Source organism: Hemitrygon akajei, chromosome 13, assembly GCF_048418815.1.
Source record: "Hemitrygon akajei chromosome 13, sHemAka1.3, whole genome shotgun sequence".
NCBI classification, from domain to species: domain Eukaryota; kingdom Metazoa; phylum Chordata; class Chondrichthyes; order Myliobatiformes; family Dasyatidae; genus Hemitrygon; species Hemitrygon akajei.
The window spans coordinates 107,677,573-107,694,251 of record NC_133136.1 but is presented as its reverse complement, the minus strand read 5'-3'; the positions used below and the strand labels follow the sequence as shown (position 1 = coordinate 107,694,251).

The following is a 16,679-nucleotide window of genomic DNA, read 5'->3' as shown; positions in this document are numbered from 1 at the left end:
TTGATTCCAGGGATGAAGGGGTTAATCTATGAGGAGAGATTGAGTCGCCTGGGACTATACTCTCTGGACTTCAGAAGAATGAGAGGGGATCTTACAGAAACATACAAAATTTTGAAAGGGATAGATAAGGTAGAAGTAGGAAAGTTGTTTCCATTGGTAGATGAGATTCGAACTAGGGGATATTGCCTCAAGATTCAGGGGAGGAGATTTAGGACAGAGATGAGGAGAAACTGTTTTTCCCAGAGAGTGGGGAATCTGTGGAATTCTCTGCCCAGGGAAGCAGTTGAGGTTTCTTACATAGTAGGGGAATTAAGGGTTATGGCGAAAAGGCAGGTAGCTGGAGCTGAGTTTACGGACAGATCAGCCATGATCTTATTGAATGGTGGGGCAGGCTCGATGGGCCGGATGGCCTACTCCTGCTCCTATTTCTTATGTTCTTATGCCTACTACAATTTAGGGGTGACTACCTCCCTGTAGCTTCTCTCTATCATCTCATTCACCCATATGGGCCAAAGGTTATCCAGCTGTAGCTCAGTTCCCTAATATGGTTTATAAGGAGCTGCAGTTGATGCATCTCGTGCAGATATAGTTGTCAGGGAAAATGTCTCCTAGTGTTCCCTCATCATCTGCATCTCACATGACTCGTACCACTAACCCTGGACCCATTCTTACCACGCTAACTATGCACTAATAGACAAAGAAAGAAAAAAAAGCAAGAAACTTGCATAGGGTTTTCACCTGTTGTTGCCAAAGCTTGATCACTTTAACACTGGCCCACCCACACCATGGTGGCTCCACATACATCTTGCTTCTTTTTATTGAGCTTTGCCAAGTGCCTAGTAGATCATTGAGATCGAAGCCTGCCGGAGCCTCAAAAGGCCTCAAGCTCTTTTTAAACGTCGCGCCGCTCTCCAGCAAGCGAGAGCTGGCAATGATTGAAACCCACTGCAAGTCCCGAAAGTGGTTGAGCAGGTGGGGCCTATATGCATTGGAATTTAAAAGATTAAGAGGTGTTATTGAAATATTTAAGATACTGAGGGGGATTGACAAAACAATGTTGTGAGGATATTGTGCCAAATCAGAGTATTAAAACTGAACTGAAATGAGATAAGAAATGACAGCTTGTAGGACGGTCATGACTCCTGGAATTTTCTACCTTGGAGAGTTGTGGAGGTGGCATTCTTGAATATTTTCAAGCCTGAGATTAAAAGATGTTTCGGCTATAGAGGAGGCAAATGGCATGAGAGACAGAAAGTGGTGCTGAGGCCAAGATTGGATCAACTATGATCTAACAAAATGAAATAACAGATTGGGTGATCTTATTGACCTACTCCTATTCCCGGTTATTATATTCTTAACTTTTCTTATGAACTAATAATTCCTAATCATAAACAATTAATTAGCTGAGGTTTCCTTTTGCTTCAACTTTACAAGCCAGTAAAGTGTTGAAAAGCAAACACGAGGAAATCTGCAGATGCTGGAAATTCAAACATTCATGGGTCTCGGCCTGAAACATCGACAGTGCTTCTCCTTATAGATGCTGCCTGGCCTGCTGTGTTCCACCAGCATTTTGTGTGTGTTTGAAAGTGTTGAAAAGTTTGGGTGTCTGCTGAAGCAAAATAAATTTTCTATCCTCACTCTTGCATTGCTGTCTGATTCTAACACCAGTTACAATTGCTGGTGACTCTGTGTTTGCAGAAGTATGTATGCTTATAATGGAAAACTGAGCCAACTAGAAAATCAATCATAAAGATCATATTTCCATTTGAATTGGTCTGAAACCTAAAAAAGGAATTTTATTTACTGCTGCTTAATGTAACATCTGGCCAATTGTGATGGGAGTGATACATCTCGAATAAAAGCTTACTTTTTCTTGTGCACTAATTTTTTTAATTCTCTCACAGCCCTGGCAATCTGAAGAGGAAGGCTCTTGGCTTAGGGAATATCCAGTCACCTTGATGCAGTTTTTCCGGTATCTGTATCATAACGGTCCTGATTTGACACCTCTTTGGACAAGTCCAGAATTCCTCTGTGCATTTGCAGCAACTGTTTTTCCCTTCAACATCAGGCCATATTCAGAAATGGTGTGTGTGTTTAAATGTGTAAAACTGATCATCTAAAATCCTGCAAAGTGTACGAAATGTTGGCACAGTGGTTGTTAGTTTTTATTTGATAATTTATTTTTGTCATCCTATAGTTCATTACAAAATGCAGGTGAAGAAAACCAAATTTAGATCGGGGATCTCAAAGGCAGGAAGAGAAGGGTTCTTTGGAAGAGAAATGCACAGTCGGAATCATTTTTTTTAAAAAAAACCTCCAGTTAGCAGCATCTGTTAATTACTGGTCAATAGAAGAAGGTGTTTTGTACTTAAATGTGCATTGTAAAAATGGCAAGGTAAAATTTTAAATGTACAGTATTGTGTAAAAGTCTTAGGCACCCTAGATTTTTTTAATATAATGTTTTAGATGTTCATTTTTGTCTTCTGCATTAATGTGTCAGTAGAAAAGAGCAAATTTTAGATTTCCAAACATTTATTTTCAAAAAAATTTAATGTTACAGAAAAATTATTGTATTTTGATAAAGAAAGTAACATATTAAGTAAAGGACCACTTCTTATTTAAAAACTTGATGACTTTATATGTATAAAGCCCAGTACATGATTAAACAAAGATAAACAGGTGTGAATGATTAATGACATAATGAGTTCAATGAAATAAACTGATTAACTGGAACAGAAATGGTTGTAGAAGGAATCAAACTGGGTGAAAGACAACCAAAGTAAAAGGTGAGGGTGTTGCAGATGTGACAGTTTAACCTTCAAATCAATTGCTACACCGTGGCAAGAGTGAGCATAGTAACAGGACACAAGGTGGTTATCCTGCATCAGCAAGATCATAGTCATAGAAAAGTATAGAATCTTTGGCTCATCTAGTCTATGCTGACCACTTACACTGCCTACGCTCATCGACCTGTCTGGGGACCATAGCCTTCCATACCCCCCCCCCCCCCCTACCATTCAGACACTTATCCAAGCTTTCTTAACCATTTAAATTGAGCTCACATGAACCACTTGTGCTGGCAGTTCCACACTCTCACAACCCTCTGAGTGAACAAGTTTCCTTTCATGTTCCCCTTAAACTTTTCAACTTTCACCCTTAACCTGTGACCTCTGGTTGTAGTCCCACCCAGTATCAGTGGAAAAAGCCTGTTTGCATTTAGTCTATCTGTACCACTCATAATTTTGTATACCTCTACCTAATCTCCTCTCAGTCATCTATCTTCTAAGGAATAAAGTCCAGATCTATTCAATCTTCCCATGTAACTCAAATTGTACAGACCCGGCAACATCCTTGTAAATTTACTGTGTACTCTTTCAATATTATTTACATCTTTCCTTTAGGTAGGTGACCAGAACTGCATACAGTACAACTTCAACATAACATCCCAACTCCTCTACTCAGTACTTTGATTTATGAAGGCCAATGTGCCAAAAGCTTGCTTTATGACTTTATTGACCTGTGACACCACTTTCAATGAATTATTGTCCCGTATTCCCAGATCCTTTTGTTCTGTCTGCACACCCCAGTACTCTACTGTTCAGGGTATAAGACCTACCCTGGCTGGTCCTACCGAAGTGCAAAACTCGCATTTATCTGTACTCAATTCCATCTGCTATTTTTCAGCCAATTTTTCCAGCTTGTCCAGATCTCTCTGTAAGCCATAATAAGTTTTCTCACTGTCCACTACATCCCCAATCTCGCTGTCATCCACAAATTTACTGATCCATGTAATCACGTTATCAACCAGATCATTGATTATAGATGACAAACAGCAACAGACCCAGCACCAATCCCTGCGGCACTTCACTAGTGATCAGCCCCTAGTCAGAGAGGCAACCATCTGCTACCACTCTCTGGCTTCTCCCATAAAGCCAGTGTCAAATCTAATTTACTACCTCATCTTGAATGCCGAGCAACTGAAGCTTCTTGACCAAACTCCCATACAGGACCTTGCCTTCATCAACTTTCCTGGTAATTTCCTTGAGAAACTATAAGATTGGTTAGATGGGACCTACCATGCACAAAACCTAACTGACTATCCTTAATCAGTCCGTGTCTATTCAAGTAATTATATATCCAGTCCCTTAGAAGACCTTCCAATAACCTTCCCACCACTGATAATCAGGCTTACTGGCCTGTGGTTTCCTGATTTAGTTTTAGAGCCTTCCTTAAACAGCGGAACAACATTTGCTACCCTCCAGTCCTCTGGTACCTCACCTGTTGCTTAGGATGATTTAAATATTTCTTCTGGGGCTTCGGAGATTTCTGCACTTGCCTCACACAGGGTCCAAGGGACTAATTTGTCAGGCCCTGGGGATTTATCCACCCTAATTTGCCTCAAGACAGCAAACATCACCTGCTCTCTAATCTGTACAGGGGCCATGAAGTTGATACCGATTTTCCTCATTTCTATAGACTCTGTATCTATCTCCTGAGTAAATACAGATGCGAAAAAAAAACTCATTTAAGATCTCTTCTATCTCTTCTGGCTCCACACATTGATTGCCATTCTGATCTTCCAGAGGACTAATTTTGTCCCTTACAATCCTTTTGCTCTTACCATAGTTGTAGAATCCCTTAGGATTCTCCTTTATCTTTCCAGCTAGAACAACTTCATGCTATCTTTTAGCCCTCCTAATTTATTTTAGGGTGTTCTGTTGCATTTCTTATGCTCTGTAAGCACCTCATTTTTTCCTATCTGCCTATACATGCTATGTATCTCCCAAGTTTTTTTTTGTTAGGGACTTAAAATCCCTTGAAAGCCAAACTACACTTATTATCTTTATCTTTTATTCTGACAGGCATATCCAAGCTTTGTACTCTCAAAGTTTTCTCTCCCACTTACCAAGTTCACTTTTGTCAGAAAACAGCCTTTCCCAATCCACACTTGCCAGATCCTTTCTGATACCATCTAAATTATCCTTTCTCTGATTTAGAATATCAACCCGTGGGCCAGACCTATCTTTTCGCATATTTACTTTGAATTTAATAGCATTGTGATCACTCGATGCGAAGTGTTCTCACACAAACTTCTGTCACCTGCGCTGTCTCATTCCCTAAAAGCAGATCAAATATCACATACTGTTTCAATGGGAGCCCTCCGTATTGATTAAGGAAACTTTCCTGAACATATTTGACAAAAACTGTCATTTGACAAGGTCTGGACCAAGCAGAAATTTTCTGGCAGTCAGAAGTTTCAAGATGTGCTGTCGAAGCTCTTATGGAGAAACACAAAGAAACAAGCAAGGTTGAGGACCAGAAATACAGTGGTCGGCCATGGAATCTGAATGCAGCAGACAAGAGATTCTTAAACTGACAACCCTTCTAAATTGGAAGGTCAGCTCTGAAATCAGAGAAACCACTGGAACCCAAGTACACCCAAAAGCCATTTCAATGAAGTGGAAACAGCCAAGAGACTCACCTGTGCACAAAAACAGAAGGACTTGGATGTTGAACAATGGGAGTAAGTGCTCTCTGGATTGATGAGTCAAAATTTGAAATTTTTGCCTCAAACAGAAGTCAGTTTTCCAAAGAAGAGATGGAGAATACTACATGGATGAGTGTTTGCAGTCAACAGTGAAGTACAGTGGAAGTTCCCTGCAGGTTTGGAGCTATATTTCTGCAAATGGAGTTGGTGATCTGATCAGTATTAATGGAATCTCAATGCTGAGATGTGCAAGCAGATTCTCATCTATCACATAATACCATCAGGGACATGTCTGATTGGTCTCGACGTCATTCTGCAGCAGGACAATGACCCCAAACACATGACCTAGGTTATAAGGAACTATCTTCAGCGAAAAGAAGAATGAGGAGTTCTCTAACAGATGGTATGGCGTCCACAGAGCCCTGATCTCAACATGATCGAAGCTGTCTGCAATTACATGAAGAGACAGAAGCAAGTGAGGCAGCCAAAGTCTGGAGAAGAACTGACAAGTTTTCCAAGATGCTTGGAATGCCTACCAGCTGATTTTCGGGTAAAACTCCACGCAATATACCTAAGAGAATTTATACAATTTTACAGGCAAAAGGTGGTACATTAAATATTGATTTAAATTAGATTTTTATTTACTGTTTACTGGTCTTTATTGTTTTTTTTTGATATTTAGAAACTTCTCATTACTTTTGAAAGCATCTTGGCTTTACAGAATTTTTTTTTACATGTGCCGAAGACTTTTGCACAGTACTGTACCTTTGACAAATGCATTGATTTCTAAAAGACCACTTTTCTTCCTCTCAGCCTCCAGCACCAAGTTTCTTGACATTTAGCTAAGTGCTGATGCTTTGATAAATGGGTGGAGAAAACTGTGAGACAGTGTTGACTGTCACTGAAGTGTTTGTGCTGTTTCCACTGGACACCATGATGGATTTTATATTTTTTAATTCAACCTGAAGAGATTGTCTTTTATGATAACATCTAGACCCAGTTTATCAATGATCTGAATTACATTTCTGTTGTGAAACTTCAACTGCTTCTAATTATGCATTGCATGTAATAATTGTTGTAAATGTCCAATGCACTTTTCTACCATATATGCTATAAGATAAAGCTAAGTTAGTTTGCTACAAATGTGATTTTACTTCTTTGGGGAAATAAATCTTGGAGCAAATTTAATAATTAGCAAAGATATGCCACAATTTCTAACATGCAACATACTGCTTTTGCATGTAATTGTAAAGTAATGTAAACTTCCTCTGGTCCTTATCCAGGTGAGTGATCTTGATGATGAAGTGGGCTCTCCTGCTGAAGAATTCAAGGCATTTGCCGGTGATACTGGCATGAACAGGAGCCAGTCGGAATATTGTAATGTGGGGGCTAAAACTTTCCTCACTAATCATCCTGCCAGAAAGCTTGTATTTGACTTCATGCGTGTTCTTGTGATAGAAAATCTGTGCCTTGCACCTGCTAGTAAACAGACTACTCTTATAGATATGCTTTTAGAGGTAAGTTTAATAAATCTGAAATTATAAGTACAGTGGATTCCGGTTAATTGGGACACAAGGGGTCCCATACATTTTGGCCCAATTAAGTGGCTGCCCAAATTAGCCAAAGTTTCATGGAAATAGTTACAAAATTATAAAAAAGACAAACTACCATTTAAGTGAGTAAGAATTTATGTTTTTAAATGAAATGCGGAACAAATTAAAACACTATATATAATACCATAGTGCTGTAAATCTGTATTGGTTCTTTATAGTTGTCGACAGAAGAATTATGCTGCCATCTTCTTTGGTTGACCATAAATGGACCAAATCAGCACAGACACCGAGTGTAGATAATGGACTGCCTAGTTTTAGACAATTGCTTCTTTCTTGCCAACTGTCAGTGACAAAAATCGCTGCTCTTTGAACACAAGCATACAGAAATAATGCTATTTTAAAACTGTTCACTCTAAATATAATGTAGCATTGAACAACAACACAAGTACACGCTTCTGACGTTAGTTAGAAACTGTTTGTTAACAGTCTCCTGCCCCAGTTAAGCAAGGTAATGTTGATTCATGTTTATGTTCATTTTCTTTTTAAGGCATCGCCTGAAAGATCAACACGAGCTCAGCAAAAAGAATTTCAAACTTGCATCTTGGACAGTGTAATGGATCACTTATTAGCAGCAGATGTATTGTTGGGTAAGTTTAGTTCCTTCCGGCCAGAGTCTCTGGAAGGGAAATTTTAAAAATTATATGAATTTCAACAAAAGGTGTACAGTTAAGAGTTAAAGATGCATTATCTTGTGTTACAGGTTAGTTGATAAGGTTCTTTCATTGTATTATAGATGAGTGTTAGTGGTGGTACAGTATATTTGTTTCCCATTTGTATCTTGGCAAAATGTTCAGTGTTGAATCAATAGTTCCCAAACAGTAGATGATAGTAAAGAGATTTTTTTTAAAACATACAAGTCTGATGTTTTGTGGTTCCAAAGGTTTTATTGTTGAAATTTTTTTAAAAAATTAAGAACAAGTTGGTTGCTAATTCAATTTATTAACAGCATGTTGCTTCATTTCTGAAGATTTTTTTTTCAGTGTTGGAGACCACACTTAGGGATTTGGGTAGAGAATTCAGCAAACTTCTTGTGCAATTTCTTGAATGATACAAACTCTTGGAAGGAATACAGACCATAGTTCTTTATGCTCATGATGTTTAACTTGGAACAAGCTTATTTTTACTAATGAGTTTTGGCAATCAGACTTTTGTTTCAGAGGTTATTGCTTTGGTATTGCAAAATTATTTAGATTATGAAATTAGAACGCCTCTCATAGTAATAATAACCGCTAGGAATGCATTTTCAATCATCATGATAATTCTACAGTTTTCAATGTGTATAGCATAAAGTGATATCCATTTGATTAAAGATGAATAAATAACATCTACCAGTGTTAAATGCCTTATTTTGGAGCTGATGCTTTTATCAGAGAATGTTGATATATCACAGTGCAATTTTGCAGTTAGAAAATTTGGAAGGCCCTATGGACCTTGCAATTCCCTCAAAAAACTTTTATAACAAAGAATTTGATTCTTTTTTTTTTACAAACTGTTGATGAAACTAGAAGTTGAAATCTGCAAAAAGTATTTAATGTATTATCTTCACTGGATCTAGATTATTTGTGATTATTATAGTTCATTCTACAAATGAACATGGCTAATGGTATTTTTCGTACCTGTTTCAGGTGAAGACTCAACATTACCTATTGCTACTGGGGGAAGTTATAGTGTATTAGTGAACAACGTATTTTACTTAACACAGCGACTTGTGGACAAACTTTGGCAAGGCATCTTCAGCAAGGAATCCAAACTTGTTGTTGACTTCATTATTCAGTTGATAGGACAAGTGAGTGTTATAATAACTATTAACCTCAAGAGTTAATGTAGTCTTTCAATGTATTAAGGTTAAGTTAGTTAAATTTAAATGCAGAAAAGAAGAAGAAAAATTAAAAAATGCTGGAAATGCACAGTGATGGTGTCACCTGTAGTGTTAAATGAATGATTTGTGTCATTAATCCGTGTATACATGAGGAAAATCCGTCCTTTTGATACAAGGAAAGGGTGCAGTGAGAATTTCAAATTGCTGAATATGATTTCTGGTGCTCTGCTGTTAGATAGAACCTGCTTATGGTCTCCTATAGTGTATGTTAACATATTGCTATGCCTGTACCATTACACTCAGAAAAGAGTCATGAGAGGTAAATTGCATTTCCAGAGTCTTCCCCTCTTCAAACCTATTCTGAATTAAAAGGCAATGATACTATGCATGCCATTGTAAAGCTTGCAATCAGAACATTGGATCAGATAAAGCAGCTATATTGATTTAATTTGCTCTGGATTATGACTGGTAGTGAAATCACTGCTAAATTTTATTTGACATTTCATTGTTTATGAGTGACACTTATCAATAGAAATAGCATTTCTGTGCTTTATGTGCTAATCAACAGACATCATGTTGATTCCTTGAGTAACATTAGGCTTTGAGTCACAGCAAGTTGTATTCCATAAGTAAAATAATCTGGAACAACAATTGCCCCACAAGTAATTTAACAGCAATAGCAAAGTGGCTAATACTTGTTAGAAGGAGCTGATTGAAGGCTTCCTCAAGTAAGACTGCTTTTGATGTGAGCATCAAAGTAGCTATTTGAGATACTTAATCGTTCAAATCCTTAAATTTAATTGGTGAAAGAAATCAGTTGTTTGGCCTATCATTATCCATTTTCAAGATGTTATGTTAAATTCAACTTTTATCATCTCACACTAATTGTAGTTTGTAATATGAAGTTAACTGAAGCAGAATTGAAAAGGGCAAAATACATAAAGCTCATTGCAAGATGCTCTTGAGGTAGGGTGATATTTTGGAAAATGTTTTGAGTTTATTTCAAACTTTTAATTTCAATGGAAGGATGGCCTTTGAAATCTCAACATCCAGGAAAAAAGTTGTCATGTGTTCCTGAAGCACAAAGTGTCAGTGCTAGAAATATGAATATGAAATGCCAGAAATACTCAGGAGGTATGATTTCTGGAGTCATCAACAGCTCAGGTTGATGACTTCATTTTTAACTGTTAGCTCTGCTTCTCCATCCAAGGATGAAGAGTAATCCCATCATTTTCCTTTTTTTTTCCTTTTGCGCAATTTATTATTTTACAAGAAAATAATGCAGTACTATCTAATTTCTGAAGCTGCCATCATCACTGGAAATTTATATTTTTCTTTCTCAGTTCTACATTTAAATCTAATGGCTTTATATGATTTCACTTGTCATTTTCCAACTTTAACTGAAATTAATCTAATGCTTAAATACCAAAGGCAGCAATTAAGAAGAAAGCTCGTTTCTTCTGTTTAAATGTGTACACCAGGCGGTACAGTAATGTACCCCAAGCAGTACAGGATTAAATTTTAAATGATGTAATCCATATCTGCTAAAATGGGAATTAATTTAAATCTAAGGTATTTGTATTCTTATTTGGTAACTTCCACCATGCTGTAAGAGCTTAGATGATGTTTGAAGAAAATCTTGGGAGACATGATGCAATAAGTGGCAACTAACGTATGTGCCACGAAACTGCCAAGCATTGACATCTCCAAGAGTCACTTGACTTACTCTTAATATTTTGTGACATTACCCATGTCAAATCATCCTGTATCAACATTTAAGGGATCTTAAATTCATCTGCAACAACTATTTTAAATATGGTGTCTATAAGAGCAGGTCAGTTGTTGACCATTTTGTGGCAAGTGACTAATCTCTTAACACATCAAAGTGTTTCCAACAAGGCACAGGTCAAGAGTGCAATCAAATATTTTTCACTTTCCCAGATGAATATAATTAAAACAACAGTAAAGAAATCTAACATCATCCAAAGCAAAGCAACTTGCTTGATTGGTAGTCGATCCACAATCCTAAACTTTAGTTCCCTTCACCATTGTCACATCCACTCCTGTTGCACGCTTAGGCTACTCTGACAGCACCTTCCAAGTCAGCACTCTTCACTACCATGTTAAAACAATGGCATGAGAGCTATACCGCTATACTGTATGTTGTTCTCAAAGATGCTTGCCATCCGCATTTAGAAATATATTGCTTTTCTTTACTATTAGTTAGATCTAAATCCAGCAGTCCAACTCAGTAGCATTGTAAGAGTATTGGGAAGATTGCAGCAATTCAAGGTGGCTCACCATTACCTGCTTAGCTACACTCATTGATGGGCAGTCAATTTTGGCCTTGCTAGGATATGCCAAAAACAAAATAATTTTAAAAGATATTGGCAAAGATGTTTGCAGCATAATTATTTTGAAGAGGACTTTGGGCAGCCTTCATCATAAAGATGCAGTCGATAGAGACCTCTGTAATGAATGTTTTACTGCAGTATGATTTTTTAAAAAAGGAGTGGTCTTTAAACGTTCACAAAATAGTGGTTAAAAGCACAGGAAAGATAAATCATTAATAAATGAATCAAATAATGACATGTCAGGAAATAAACTGTACACAATATAATTATCATCCATAGAGAAGACATTTCATGACTTTTCTTTCCTCTGACCCTACAAGAAAGGTATCATTACTGGACAATACTGGTAAATGATCCAGGCCAAATGGAGCAGTTTCCTTTAGAAAACATCTAGGAAACAGTAACTATAATATCATATGGTTTAGAATACTATATAAGAGGCTACACACTAATTAACAGTCAATTTAAGATGGGCATGTTTCAGTCAGATAAGAACTGATCTGGCCTAGGTAAATGGGAATCAAATCATCGATGGTGAAATGTTTTACATACAGCCCTGAAGGATTATGGCAGGGAAGTTAAAGCCGGAGCCTGATAGATGACGAAGAATGAGTGAGAAAAATGGAACAGACAGAAAAAAAGCATGAAACAGGTGCCAAGTTGTTAACATGAGTGAGAACTAGGCTGTTTACAGAAAATTCTGAAGGGAAATAAATCAGGAGGTATAAGGAACAAAGTGAGATTATAAGGAAAGATTGGCAGTAAACATTAAAGTTAATCCTTATCTCCTCTGAACACAGCAAGAGAAGAAACAGAGCCATATAACAACCAAAAGAGAAATTTACTAATCGGTTAGCAGACAGCACGGTTGAAGCACTTTTTAAGTACTTTACATTAATGTTCTTAAGGAAAGATGATGCTGCTGGAGCAAAAGAAGCTGGAATTGAGATCGCAGGTGTGCTTAATATTGATTTTGAGGTCCCAGCTGAAATCTAAGAAGAAATCATTTGATCCAGATGAGATCCCTCCCAGAATACAAGAGATAAAAGGGAGGAAATTGTATTGACTGTGGCCATTAATCTTCCAGCTATCTGTGGGCTCAGTGATAGTGCCCGAGTTGCAAAACTTGTAAAAGATAAAACCCATTCAATTTACTGTTGGTGATGGGAAAAGTTTCAAAAATAATAACCTGTGACTGAGCAAGTCACATTGAACAAGAGCAGACTATTTGAGAAAAGGCCAGCATAGATCTGTTAAAAGCAAATTGTATCAAATTAATTTGATGACTTTTTTTGATACGAAGAGTCAATGAGGGAAATGCAGTTAATCTATAAGTAGATTTCCAAAAGATATTTAATAAAGTATCACAATTAACACTCATGGAATAAAAGAGGTTGCAGTACCATATGTAAATAAAAAATGGCTAAGTAACAAGAAACAGTAGTAAAGACATTTTATTTGAGATTTGGGGGAAAGTATACGCTGGAGTTCCCCAAGGACTGGCACTTGGTATGATGCTTTATTGATATATACCAGTGTTTTGGTGTAAAAAAAATTGCAGATGACACAAACTTAAAGGTGTGGTGAAATGTAACATTAGTAATAATCTTCAAAGAGCTATATAGATAAGCTGATAAAGCGGGGAAATAGTTTGCAAATGGGATTTAAAAGCATGATAGGTATTGAGAGGGTGGATAGAGAAAAATCTATTCCCACTCGCAAAATTCTGCCCAAGTTAGAAAAATAAGAAAATGTATTTTTAGAAACATCCAATCACTTCAATGGAAGATGAAAATGGGAAGAATTGCAAGAGAAATTGCAGACAAGCCTGAATTGCACATAATATTGCGCCTATATTAACAAGTGACTTGTTATGCAAATTTATCATTCTTATTCAATAAAGAGTAAATCTATGTATGACACATCAAATAAAGATCTCAATTTTGTTTAAAAGAAAATTAAGAGTACAGGAAAGCCAGTTCCAGGAATTGCTACACACTTTTTGTTAAATTAATGTTATTTTAAAAACTTGCTTATTCATTTTGAGATGTTGTTAGTAAGGACGACGTTTGTCTTAGAAATAGCCTTCACAAAAATGGTGTAAAGTCCCATCTTGAACTGCTCCAGTCTTCTTGGGACATGTTGTTAGATTCTTATTATTTTGATTTTCCATTGCTTTTCTATACTTGTATTTAATATTAAATAAACTGAAGTAAACTTGACAAGCCAAATATATAATGATATGTGACTGGAAAGTAGTTCTCTGATGGCTGGGTGGTCATCACTCATTGTCATCAGAAGATGTGATTTTTCAGAATCAGTAACTATGCAGAAGCAGTTTCAATTTTAAATGTTATATTTTTAATTGAAATCTGTTATGAGAATAAATTAATATTTTGCTTACATTTTTACGTTTCCCCCCTCACTATTCTGCTTTATCCTTTTGCCTTTATCTGGTTTGCTAGAGCTGTTGGGGAGGGTTTAAACTAAGTTAGCAGGAGGATGGGAGCGAGAGTGATAGAGCTGAGGATGAGGCATTTGGTATACAAGTCGATGCAGTGTGTAGTGAGACTGCAAGGAAGGACAGGCAGATGATTGGTCAAAATTGCAATCAGTGGGATGAGTTGAAGTGTAACATGGGGGCAAAATCAAAAAGGGTGATGAATAGAGGACTGAACTTGTTAATATTTGAATGCATGCAGTATACAGAATAAAATAGATCTTGTAGCGCATTTAGAAATTGGCAGGTATGATGAGTGAATCGCTGAGTCGTGGCTGAAAGATGATTATAGTTGGGAGTTTAATATCCGAGGATACACGGTGAATCGAAAGGGCAGTAGGTAGGCAGAGGGGGTGGAGTGGCTCTGTTGGTAAAAAAATGAAATCAAATTCTTAAAGAGATGACATAGGATTAGAAGATGCAAAATCCTTGTGGGTAGAGTTAAGTAATTCAAGGGCAAAAAGACCCTGATGGGAGTAGTATACAGGCCCCCGAACAGTGGCCAGGAAATAGGAAGGGCCATGTTATAAAGGCAATGTTATGATGGTCGTGAGGGATTTCAGTATACAGGAGATTGGGAAACACAGGTTGGTGCTGGATCCCAAGCAAGGGAATTTGTAGAATGCCTATGAAATGGCTTTTTAGAGCAACTTGCAGTTGAGCCCACTGGCAGAAAGGCAATTCTGCACTGGGTGTTGTGTACTGAACGAGATTTAATGAAGGAGCTTAAGGTAAAGGACCCCATAGGAGGTTGTGATCATAAAATGTAGATTTTACCCTACGTTTTGAGAGGGAGAAGATAAAATCTGATGCGGCAGTATTACAGTAGTATAAGGGGAATTAAAAAGGCATGAGAGAGGAGCTGTACAAACTTGATTGGAAGAGGACACTAGCAAGGATGACGGCAGAACAGCAATGGCTGGAGTTTCTGATAGCAGTTCAGAAGATGCAAGATAGATACATCCCAAGGATGAAGGAGTATTCTGAAGGAAGAATGAGGCAACCATGGCTGACAACTAAAGTCAAAGACAGCATGAAAGCAAATGAGAGGGCTTATAATATAGCAAAATTTAGTGAGAAGTTACAGGATTGGGAAGTTTTTAAAAAGCAACAGAAAGCAACTAAACAAAACCATAAGGATAAAAAAGATGAAATGTGAAGGTAAGCTTGTTAATAATATAAAAGGGGATACCAAAAGCTTGCTCGAGTATATTAAGAGTAAAAGAGAGGTGTGAATAGATATTGGATTGCTGAAGCCTTGCCTGACAAATCTATTGGAATTCTTTGAGGAAATAATAGGCAGGATAGATGAAAGAAAGTCGGTGGATGTTGCTTGGATTTTCAGAAGGCCTTTAACAAAGTGCTGCACATGATTCTGCTTAACAAGATAAGAGTCCATGGTATTACATGAAAGACACTAGCGTGGATAGAAGATTGGCTGACTGCCAGGGGGCAAGACTCAAAATAAAGGGGGCCTAATTTGGTTGGCTGGCAGCGACTAGTGATGTTCTGCAGGGGTCGTCATTGGGACCACTTTTCATATTTCAACAATGATGGAATTGATGGTTTTGTGGCCAAGTTTGCCAATGATACAAAGACAGGTGGAGGGGCAGGTGGTGTTGAGGAAGCAAGGTGTTTACAGAAGGACTTGGAGAGATTGGGAGAATGGGCAAAGTGGCAGATTGTTTATAGTGTAGGAAATTGTATGGTCATGCAATTTGGTAGAAAGAATAAAAGTGTAGACCATTTTCTAAATGGGGAGAAAATTCAAAAATCAGGGTGCAAAGGGACAATAGAGTTCTTGTGTATGATTTCCTAACGGTTAACTTGCAGTTTGAGCCGGTGGTGTGGAAGGCAAATACAATGTTAGCATTCATTTAAGGGGACTAGATTTTAAGAACAAGGATGTGATGCTGAGGCTTTATAAAGCATTGGTCAGACCAAATGGAGTATTGTGAGCAGATTTGGGACCCTTATCTAAGGAAAGATGTGCTGATATCGAAAAGGGTCCAGAGGAGGTTCATGAGAATGATTCCAGGAATGAAAGGGTTTGTGTATTAAGTGGGGTTGATGGCTCTGGGCCTGTACTCGCTGTAGTTTAGAAGATTGAAAGAGATATCTCACTGAAACTTAATGACTGTTGAAAGGTTTATATATGTGTGGATGTGGAGAGGATGTTTCCTATGGTGGGTGAGTCTAAGGTTCAGAGGACACAGCCTCAATTGAGGGACTTCCATTTAGACAGGGATAAGAAGGATTTTCTTCAGCCAGAAGGTGATGAATCTGTGGAGTCATTGCCATAGATTGCTATGGAGGTCAATTCCCTGAGTATATTTAAAGCAGAGATTGATAAATTTTTGGTTAGTCGGGGCATCAAAGGTTATGAAAAGAAGGCAGGAGAATGGAGTTGAGAGGGATAATAAATCAGCCATCCTGGAATTGTGAGCTGACCCAATAGGCTGAGTAGCCTAATTCTGCTCCTATGTCTTTTTTCGTGTGTGTGTGTGCGTGTGTGCGCTCTCCTGTTCTATACCTCACTGGAAAGCACACTGAATCATCTTGGGTGCTCAGTTCAAAATGTTTTTAATTGGGTATTGGGCCAAGTTCACAAATGCTACAGTCTGCAGGTGATACAAACACTGTTTTATTCAGAAAAAAGCAAAGGAACTGGACAGATGTTGATAAAGTAGGGAAATGGCAGATATTCTTTCTCGCTGAAGGAGAGATGATGTATTTTGGTTCCTAAAAATATTAATAATTACAGTGTAAATGAAAGAATGTCTGATAACTGTGATTTATAACTGACAGACAGGGCATTAAAGGAAGTGACTCGTCTTTGATGCTATAAGAAAAATCTGACAGAATTTTAGACTTATTTCAGGCTATCTGGAGAAGACGAATTTCG

General features: G+C 37.6%; 1 protein-coding gene across 2 annotated transcripts in view; it reads left to right on the top strand.

Moving 5' to 3' along the window:
• Positions 1-16,679, top strand: part of wdfy3 (WD repeat and FYVE domain containing 3) — a 333,550-nt gene that overhangs the window by 211,787 nt on the left and 105,084 nt on the right. For both annotated transcript variants that reach the window (XM_073065240.1, XM_073065239.1), the window contains 4 exons: positions 1,905-2,084; positions 6,772-7,005; positions 7,589-7,688; positions 8,727-8,887. In XM_073065240.1, the coding sequence (XP_072921341.1) occupies positions 1,905-2,084; positions 6,772-7,005; positions 7,589-7,688; positions 8,727-8,887 (675 nt within the window). The remainder of the gene's footprint in view (positions 1-1,904; positions 2,085-6,771; positions 7,006-7,588; positions 7,689-8,726; positions 8,888-16,679) is intronic.